Genomic DNA, 10,410 nt, shown 5'->3' on the forward strand with positions numbered 1-10,410 from the left:
TTAGCCTCTGGCGGCCGCTGGTGACTCGTTTGCCCGTAGACCAGGCCCAACCTTTGGAGTGCACGCCGACGTCGTGTCGTCACGTCCTACCCCGAGCGGAAGTTCTCCACAGTCGGACCGGGAAGTATCTGAAGTCTGGGAGATGGCTGTTCTGGAGGCCTTATTACGGGGCAGACCTGAAGCTACGGTGCCCCCGCGGTAGACCGGACCTGAGTTGCGGGCTCTGGGGCCCCAAGGTGAAGAGGGTCAGGGACTGAGCCGAGATCTTAGAAGGGAACCTGGAAACTGTAATGGACCCTATTGTGCGTCCTCTTAGATCCTGGGCTCTAAACTGCCTTTAGCCATGTTACCCCGGAAGCAGGGCCGCCTAGTGTACCACTGGTGGAAGGGCCGGAGCGGGCGGGGTTTTCCCCCTCGCCACTACCACCAAAGGAGCTCTGGTAGCATAGTGGCTAAGGCACTTGACTGCTAACCAGAAGGCTGGCGGTTCAAACCCACCAGCCACTCCTCGGAAGGAAGGTTGGGCATTCCTACTTCCGTAGTGATACTGCCTCGGAAACCCAAGGAGGGGTCACTATGAGTCGGGCCGACTCGATGGCAAACAACAACAACAACAACTACTACAACCAAGGCAAGTGGGACCCCCGGGCTGAGGGTTCACGAGCGCTGATTTCCCCTAACATTGTTTTCTCCCCACTGCCGCAGGAATGGAGGGGTCTAAGACATCCAGCAGCACCATGCAGGTAAGCTTCGTGTGCCAGCGCTGCAGCCAGCCCCTGAAACTGGACACGAGCTTCAAGATCCTTGACCGTGTCACCATCCAGGAGCTCACAGGTCAGTGAGACCCTTGGAATGAGAGTACTCAAGGTCACAGAAAGTGGGCAGCTTTGGAGGTACAGGCTTGTGTCCTCTGCCACAGACCCGCCATGGGGACTTAGGAATGGCTTTTTTGTTCTAATCGGGGAGATAAAGGAGTTCTAACAGTCTGTGCTTCTGAGGGCTTTCTCTAGCAAAGAAAGGTCCTCACTTATCTCCTGTTTTAGAATAAAGGGATATGTGTATAATAATAAATGGCACTTGTTAAGGACTTATCGTATATCCACATATTTCATGCATTGTTTCATTTAGTCCCTGCAACACCTCCTCTAGAGTAACACCTTCAGTGTCATAATTTTACAAATTAGGAATTGAAGTTCAGAGAGGTTAAGTAACTTACCCAAGGTCCAGCAGCTGCTAAGTGGAAGAGCAGAGTCTCACATCTATTAATGTCTGATTCCAAGAAGTGAGGTGCAGGTGGGGATTGCCATACTTGCTTATGGGTCAGGAGTCAGCCTGCTTGGTTTTAAATTGTGGCTCTGTCATTTACGGCTGAATGACTTTTTGCAAGTTACTGCATTTCTCTAAGACCTAGTTTCTTTATCTGTAAAATGGAGTTGATACCTGCTTCATAAGGTGGTTGTAAGGATCAGCTATGACAAAAGCATGTATGTATTTAGGAATATGCTTGGCAAATTGTGGTTAGTTGCCGTCGAGTTGGCTCCAACTCATGGGAGCTTCGTGTACAACAGAACAGAACATTGCCTCAGTCCTGCACCATCTTCATGATCATTGCTCATATCCTCTGTTCTGGTTAATGTGTATGTTGAGTGCCTTCCAACCAAGGGAGTTCGTCTTCCAGCACCTTCTGTTCTGTTCTTCTAGAACCTTCTGTTCTGATCACAGGCTTTTCATTGCCTAATTCAGGGAAGTAGATTGGCAGACCTTACTTCTTTGTCTTAGTCTGGAAGTCACCGTGGGTGACCCTACTGGTATTTGAAATACCAGTGGAATAGTTTCCATCATCATAGCAACATGTGAGCCCCTACAGTATGACAAACAGATGATGATAGGCTTGGCAAATAGTGTTCAATAAGTGTTAGCTATTATTTTGTGATTTCTCTTTTTTGAGGGGAATTAACTCTTTCTAATATATGTAACTTTTTGTGAAAATTTTCAAACATACAAAGTCAAGAGAGTATTGTAAGGGGTTCTTGTATCCATTACCTAGCTTCAACAATGAGCAGTGTTCTGCCATTCTGATATTATTTATATCTCCACTTGCTTCCCATCTCCCCTGGATTATTATTTTTCATAAGGTAAATTGTCATGCATTGAAATTTACACATCTTACCTGGACATTTTTGACAAGTAGATACACCCATGTTAGTCCATGTCATTGTGATACAGAATAGTCTCATCTCCCCAAAGGGTTTCCTTCTCAGCCTTCTAGTCATTACAGGGAAAAGGGGATGTTAACTTTTATTATAGAAATTTCAAATAATGTAGTGAACTCCAGGTATACCCATCATCTAGCTTCAACAATTATCAACACAGATCAAATCACATTTCATCTACATCCCTATTCATTCCTTTCCCTGCCCTGAATTATTTTGAAGCAAATCTCAAACAAATATTATAAGTATTTCAGTACATTGGAAAGATAGGGGATTTTTTTTTTTTTTTTTTTTTTTTTAAGCAAAACATAGTCGTGACACCATTATGCTATATAGAAATTTTTAACAATTTCTGAATCTCATTTAATGGGGTAAGAGAGAAGACGAGAACTGCTTCTTATGTACATGGTACTTTAAGAAGAAGGTGGAAGTGGGGATGGTGATGAGGATATGGCAGATTCATTTTTTATATTGTCATAAGCCCTCCTGTTTTGCTAAGACTGTTTCTGACTTGATATTTTCCTTGTCTTTAGCTCCATTGCTTGCCACAGCCCAGGTGAAACCAGGAGAGACCCAGGAGGAGGAGGCTAACTCAGGAGAGGTAATTGAAGTGTCTTCTGCCTTTTCCCCATCCAGTAAATATCTAAGTGAGAGATTTGATATAAAAACAGGAATACAGGCTGGGTTTCTTCAGGGTGTTTGGTTCTTCTAGATCCCCAGACTTTGGGGTCTTTGGTTAACAAGAGACTTTCAAGGTGATTAGGCCACTGTAGATCATTAAAGGTATAGAAATGCATCTGAGGTCACAGGATTACTGAAGGAAGCATCCATGCAAAAACATGGGACAAACCCACTGTCATCAAATTGATTCCGACTCAGCAACGCAGTAGGATAGGGTCAAACTGCCTTACAGGTTTTCCCAAGGCTATAATCTTTATTGAAGCAGGCTGCCACATCTTTCTTTTTTCCAATATATATATATATATTTTGTTTTGGTAAATACATACATAACAAAACATTTGTCATTTTGATAGTCTTGCCATGTACAGTTCAGTGACATTAAATATGTTCATCGTGTTGTTCAACCATCACCATTAACTATCACCCTTAACAGAAGCTCATTGTCCTCTAAGCATTGTATTTTCCTTTCCCCCTTGTAGCCACTAATAAACTTTAGTTTCCACACACTTAGCTATTCTATGCCACATCTCTCTCCTGGGGTGTGGCTGATGAGTTCAAACAGCTGACCTTTCACTTAGCAGCCAAGTGCTTAACCACCATGCCACTGGAGCTCCTAAAAATGTGGGCAGAGGCTCTTTATTTGAAAGAGAATTATAAGTCATTGTAGGTCAGCGATAGCATGATCTGTGTGTCCAGGTCTTCCCAGAGCATTCTTGGGTTACATCTGTTATCTCAAAAGCATCTTGGTTTAGACAATGACTTACATGATTACCCTGATCAGAAAAAAGTGTCAGTGTAAGAGAACATGTCATTTTTCAACTACATAATAAAGTGATAAAGTCAGTGGCAATTTTCTGTGTCAGAGATAGATGTCATAAGATTTAGACGACAAACATTATCTACCTTGTTCTGTACTGTGGCAAAGTTCATTGCCATCTGATGTGGCTTTTTCCTTCTACTGTGATTTAGGGCATTCTTTCCTCTATCCATGACTGGTAAGTGTTGAAAAACATGTGAATATTACCATAGTAGAGTATGGTGTAGTTAGGAAATGTTTCTACAAAAAAAAAAAAAAATCAAATGGGACTTGAAGTTTGTCTTACACAGATCCTTTCTTAGTGTATGTATCCAAGGCTTGACTAGATAATACCCATTTTTTAAAGTATCTGTGGTTATCCAAGGTAAAGCTGAATAGTTCTGGGCCCATTTGGGAAGTAGACACCATCTCTAAGGTGCCAGAACTCTAATGCCCTCTTATTTCCTTCTTAGGAGCCATTTGTTGAAACTCGACAGGATGGTGTCTCTCGCAGATTCATCCCCCCAGCCAGGTGCCTACTACTCCTAAGCCCCCTGTTCCTTGCCAAAGGCCAGTAGAATTTTAGTTGAACCCTGGGGTTGAAATCTGGAGTCAGGTGATGGCAGTGAATTACCATGTAGCCTTTTGGCTCTGTAGAAAAGATGTACTCCCCTGTTCCTAGCCCGTCACCATCCAATATTGATTGAGTTTTTCCTGTAGCCATTCAAACAGTGGGCCAGGACAGTATCTCTCATGATGAAGATCGAAGGAGTGATTGATTAATGAAAGAAATGGCTTTTGAGAAGAATTTTTAAATAGCGCATGTTGTTAGATGTTCCCTTAGTTCTGATAGAGGTAAAGGTAACAAGGGGTGTCATATTAAAAAATCGTCTTTCTTGATTCTCCTTCCTTTTCTGCTATAGACACACACACATCAATTTTTGATGCCCCCCTCCCTTAGTCCATCCTGGCCAACCTTCGTGCTGCGTGCCCCTGTGGAAGACCAGCATGCCCTTCCCTTGGGAGAGGTACCCTTGGGAGGTCAGACAGGCTAGGAGTGGGAATGTGCCATGAGGCCCCTCAGCCAGTGCTTGAGAGTCTGTGCCACTGGCACCTCAGTAGGTGGAGGAGGCCTCTCTGCTCCCTCACGTGGCCCGTGGGCGGGGGGCTGTCTGCAGGATGATGTCTACAGAAAGTGCCAACAGCTTCACTCTGATTGGGGAGGCATCCGATGGTGGTACCATGGAAAACCTTAGCCGGAGACTGAAGGCAAGTCTGCCTCATTCCGCCGTCAAGCAGTGGGCCTGGCTAGCAGAGGGGGTGGTTGGGCAGATAGCATAGAGGCCCCACCCTGACTCTCCCATCCTTGCAGGTCACTGGGGACCTTTTTGACATCATGTCAGGCCAGACTGATGTGGATCACCCTCTGTGTGAGGAATGCACAGATACTCTCTTAGACCAGCTGGACACCCAGCTCAACGTCACTGAAAATGAGTGTCAAAACTACAAGTGAGTGCCTCTGGAGCCAGGGCCCATAAACTGAGATCTAGGTCCTAGAGCTGTTCTTGCTCAGAGACGGCTTGGCTCTTACTCAGGAGCTATGCTCCACTCAGACAGAATAGCAGGTTCTCGCTGGTGAGTATACTCTTAACTGTGTCCTTGGCAGGCGCTGTTTAGAGATCTTAGAGCAAATGAATGAGGATGACAGCGAACAGCTACAGATGGAGCTAAAGGAGCTGGCATTGGAGGAGGAGAGGCTGATCCAGGAGCTGGAAGATGTGGAAAAGAACCGCAAGATAATGGCAGAAAATCTTGAGACGGTGCAGGCTGAGGCTGAGAGACTGGATCAGGAGGAAGCTCAGTGAGTGACCACCCTGTTCTCCTATCTATCCTCCCTTGAAGCTCCAGGAGAGGAAGTGGCTTCTAGCTGAATGTATCTGATTAGGTTGTAAACTGCAGTCGGCCATTAGTCAGCAGCATGTGTGCTCTGGATCCTGCCCTTGGTTTCTAGGCCGTTCCTAGAGGTTTGTTGGGAGGGTTATCCGTGAGGAGTCAGCATGATTAAGTGAAAACAGGTGTTGATTAGACAGAGTGAAGAAACCAGGGCTCTAGTAGTTGTTCTTTTCTGTAGGGAACTGGGCTCCTTTGAGTAAGTCAGCCCCAGAACCCAGTGTTCTCTTATGGAAAAATGAAGATTTAGCCACCCAGCTCAAAACTTCATTGGTTAGTTGTCCCCTCACTGAAGTTGGGGAAATGAAGGGCAGAGAAGAAAAGTATGTAACCAGTTTCATTGGAATGGTTACACTACTAAAAGGATGGTGAACATAGAGGAGCAACAGAAAGTTGATTATGGCCTATTCATGGAAGAGGATACTCTTAACCCACCCACCTCACTTTTGGAAAGGATCAGAAATGCAAGAGGCACTTGGTCCTGGTTTGGGAGAATCCTGTTTTTTTCTCCCTTTTTGCATATGGGTGGCTGGAATTTGAGACATTTTTGCTCCCCACCAAGCAGAATGACTAAGACCTGTGTGTTTTTCTGGTTAAGATCTATGTCAAATATAAAAGATGCCATAACTAGATGTAACCATCATCACTAGAATAAATCAGAGGGGTGGTGAGAGGGAAAGTTTAACCCCCAAACTAACAGCCTTCAATGGCCACCTTGACTACTTGCAGATATCAGAGGGAATACAGTGAATTTAAACGACAACAGCTCGAGTTGGATGATGAGCTGAAGAGTGTAGAAAACCAGATGCGTTATGCCCAGATGCAGCTGGACAAGCTGAAGAAAACCAACGTCTTTAATGCAACCTTCCACATCTGGTAATGAGGGCTGGTGGGTGAGCAACATCTGGGAGGCACTGCATATCTGGATGTTAAGCTGTTGGTCTCTAAGCCAGGGTGCCCACTTACCCACACAATGGGGTCTGCATGTCATCATCTCCATCCTATCTAGGTTTTCTTTCATTCCTTGTAATAGGATAAGCATAGTCAGGGTCAAAATTCTAGAGTTGGTGACATCCACCCCTCCAAAAATGGGGACCATCTAAGTCTCTAGCTACATGAAAACCTGGTCATGTGCCTGGTACTGATTTGTTATCCCTCAAGTCATTCAGGTATTCATTCATTCAGTCATTGTTTTGTCCACTTAACTGTTATCTATTGAGCATCTGCTATGTGGTAGACACTGCTAAGCATCAAGAGAGCAATATCAAATATGTAGTCTATCTTCTGGTTGCTTATAATCTCATGGAAGAGATGGATAAGTAATAGGCAGTTGGAACGCTTTGTGATTATGGTAGACTCAGGGTGCTGCAGGAACACATTAGGGCATTTTACCTAATTTGGGGAGGCCACATGGAAAGGTTCCCTCATAGGAGACTGATGTTTAGGCTGAAACCTAAAGAAGTTGCTGGTGGAGGGGGTGGTTCCCAGCAGAGAGGATACTATGTGTAAAGAAGCAGAGGAACGAGGGAGTGGTGGATTCAGAGAACTGAAAGGAGCTTATTGTGACTGGAGATTGAGTGCAGAGGGGAGAGGGACAGGATATGAAACTGGAGAATTACCAGCTCCTAAAGGATCTCATAGACCTCGTTAAGGGGGTTGGACTGCATCCAAATGGCAGTGGGAGCCATTGAAGCATTTTGGATAGTGAAGTGACATAATTATGTTTGCATCTGTGAGTGATTGTTTTACCTGCAGTGTGGGAAATGACTTGGGGGAACAGAACCATATTGTTGGTAAAGAGACTTGTTAGTAGGAACTATACAGGAAAAAATGGGGTAGTGGCATTGAATTTGGAGAGAAGCGTTTGAGAGATTTAGGAGGTAGAATCAACAGAACTTGTTGGGTGTTGGAGAGAGGAGACAGAGAAGAAGGATTCAAGGGTGACAGCTGGGTTTCTGCTTTGGCATATGAGCGATAAGGGGAAAGATGATGACTTAAGTTTTGGGCACATGTTTAAAGCCAAGTAGAGCTTAGATACATGAATCTTAAGATAAGGAGGGAGATTTGTGTTAGGTTTTGGCTGAGAAGGGGACATCTCATAAGTTGCTAAGTGTTAAGTTCTGTATTTTCCCTTGCCCTCTCCCTTCCTCTGTAGGCACAGTGGACAGTTTGGCACGATCAATAACTTCAGACTGGGCCGCCTGCCCAGTGTTCCTGTGGAATGGAATGAGATTAATGCTGCTTGGGGCCAGACAGTGTTGCTGCTCCATGCCCTGGCCAATAAGATGGGTCTCAAATTTCAGAGGTAGGAAATGCAGCTCTTTCTTAGGGTATGCTGTGTCTCTGGTGTAATAATTTGTATCTCCAGCCTGGTCCTACTCTCCACTATGGCAGGAGCCCTTGCTCCCAATAGGCTGGGAGTTTCCTATGATTGGAGACTCTGCTTATGGTTTTGCCCTTACCAAAGGGTTATTTGCACACATGGCCAGTCAGTGAGCCACATGAACACAGCAGTGGTCCCCAGCCTCAAGTCTCTAGAACCTTAGTGTTCTCAGGATACTGGGGTTTTTTTTTCAATCTAATTCAAAACCTTTGTCCATTAAAGGTATCCAGGCAATTATGTAATAATGTAGTTTGAAAATAAGATCTTTTTAAAACATGGAACATATGGGGAGGTGGGATATAGGGGTAGGGATAATAAAAGAGGCCGGGTAACATATGAGCTGAACATTTACATTGGGTAGATAACATTCTTTGGAGAGATCAATCATGGGAGAATACAAGGGCTGTGTGTCCACAGGGAGACAGCTCAGGGGGCAGGAGTGCATGGGAGGGAAGGACACAGGGAAGAGGTAACTATGGGGAGGAAGTGGGAGGGGAGCTGTTGCATGGTGGGAAATTGTAGGCAATATCGTGAGACAAAGTGTATGTGAGCTGCTGTATGGAAAGTGAATTTACTGTGTAAACTTTCTCCCAAATCACAATAAAAATGTTAAAGAAAAAAGAGAGGTCAGGTAGAACGAAGAATGAAAATCACTGGGTTATAACTTTCCACTATTTACTTTAAGAGTAGCCCTGCGTGAGTCTCTGTGTGCCTTTCCCTTCTAGGTATCGACTTGTTCCTTATGGAAACCATTCATACCTAGAGTCTTTGACAGACAAATCTAAGGTAATTTGGGATCTGCATTTTCACTGAAGTATAGAGTTCTTGTACCTCTCAATAAAATGGCTGGTTTTGTTTTGATACTAGCATTATTCGGGTTATTTCTTAGACTGTGGTGTCTCCCAAAAAAAGCCGATGTCTGTAAGTTCAGGAGTAGCTCTTCGGGGCTTCTAGAGAAAAATTAAGTTTTTACAGTGTATTGAAAAGGGCTATAGACAGAACACCAGGGGCTATGTGTGCTAGGCTGGGGAAGGAATCACCATGGGGTGGATATTTTGTACATCTCTACTGATCATGAAATAGTCCTAAATGCATTGTCATTTGCTCAAGCTTACGGCAGCTATTCAGGATTATGGAAAATAGAATCCAACCACAGTTCTTGTTTGCAGTGTAATACTGACAGCATAATTTCATTGATAGAACTGGGAACAATCTCTGGTAGCTTGTCTCGGTGTCACATCCACAGGCACTTCTCTCTTCTTGGACAGGAGCTGCCGTTATACTGTTCTGGGGGGTTGCGGTTTTTCTGGGACAACAAGTTTGACCATGCAATGGTGGCTTTCTTGGACTGTGTGCAGCAGTTCAAAGAAGAGGTTGAGAAAGGCGAGACACGTTTTTGTCTTCCTTACAGGTCGGTATTTTCCAATGGTGAATGAACTTATAGTAGGACCTAACTGAACAGAATTGAAGGGGTAGTAAAAATGGAAGTAAAATACAGCATAGGCGGCAGGAAAGCAGCCATGGGCAAACACTCGCATGACACTGATAGGCAAAGACCAGTCCAACACTGTGAGCAGGACAGAGTGTTAATGACCTGGTCCCTGAAGAGAAGGAATGTCTAAGACAGTTTGGGGGATTTTCTTGGCACAGAGCTCAAGCCTGCCATCCAGTTCAGGAAGGTTTTTCCCAAACTCTTGGAAATACACAGGAATGCTTATTTGATCAAATCTTGTAGGAGCCTAGTGATAGATGGAAACTTTAGTTCAAGGAATGAGACTGACTGCTTCTATCACTCTAAACAAAGCATTTCCTTTCTTCTGTCTCCCTTCTCTCCCCATGAGTTAGGGATGCCTGGGAAAACAGTGAGGAGTACTGTAACCCTCACTTACCCCTTCTCATCTGTTTGGGTGTGTATCCTGTCCCTGTACTCCACAATGACAATGAGGCTCTTGTGACAGCCTTCTTGATTTTTGGCTTTTAAGCAAATCCAAAATACACTACCCTTCCTGGCCAGGAGTTCTTTAATAGATAAAATGACGTGAATGGTCCCATGATCAAGTCCCTGCCCATTTGCCTGAGCTGACTTACTCAGATCTCAGTTATTAATGAGCTCTGTTGTGTCCATCTGCAGGATGGATGTGGAGAAAGGCAAGATTGAAGACACAGGAGGCAGTGGCGGCTCCTATTCCATCAAAACCCAGTTTAACTCTGAGGAACAGTGGACAAAAGCTCTCAAGTTCATGTTGACGAATCTTAAGTGGGGTCTTGCTTGGGTATCCTCACAGTTTTATAACAAATGACTTTTTTTTTTTAAGGAAGGATGCTTGCCTTAAAGGCTTTAAATTTGTTTTGTTTTGCAATAAAAATGATTTAAATTAAATTTGGGT

The 10,410-nt window shown here is 44.3% G+C and overlaps 1 protein-coding gene across 1 annotated transcript; it reads left to right on the top strand.

Annotated features, from left to right (window-relative positions):
• Positions 1-707: 707 nt before the first annotated feature.
• On the top strand, positions 708-10,323 carry BECN1 (beclin 1). The gene is made up of 11 exons (XM_007957739.2): positions 708-834; positions 2,747-2,814; positions 4,164-4,222; positions 4,869-4,959; positions 5,063-5,199; positions 5,357-5,551; positions 6,370-6,516; positions 7,796-7,945; positions 8,749-8,809; positions 9,292-9,434; positions 10,155-10,323. Exons 1-11 carry the CDS (start codon positions 708-710, stop codon positions 10,321-10,323), a joined length of 1,347 nt encoding a protein of 448 aa, XP_007955930.1.
• The last annotated feature ends 87 nt before the right edge of the window (positions 10,324-10,410 follow it).

This window comes from Orycteropus afer, unplaced genomic scaffold, assembly GCF_000298275.1.
Source record: "Orycteropus afer afer isolate SDZICR_OR568_19922 unplaced genomic scaffold, OryAfe1.0 scaffold00786, whole genome shotgun sequence".
Lineage (NCBI taxonomy): Eukaryota > Metazoa > Chordata > Mammalia > Tubulidentata > Orycteropodidae > Orycteropus > Orycteropus afer.

Bases quoted from the DNA above. Each gene is read 5' to 3' on its own strand.
- BECN1 (XM_007957739.2), top strand. From the start codon at position 708: ATGGAGGGGTCTAAGACATCCAGCAGCACCATGCAGGTAAGCTTCGTG. The intron at 5,552-6,369 runs GTGAGTGACCAC...GACTACTTGCAG, and splicing joins CTGGATCAGGAGGAAGCTCA to ATATCAGAGGGAATACAGTG. The intron at 8,810-9,291 runs GTAATTTGGGAT...CTTCTTGGACAG, and splicing joins CTTTGACAGACAAATCTAAG to GAGCTGCCGTTATACTGTTC.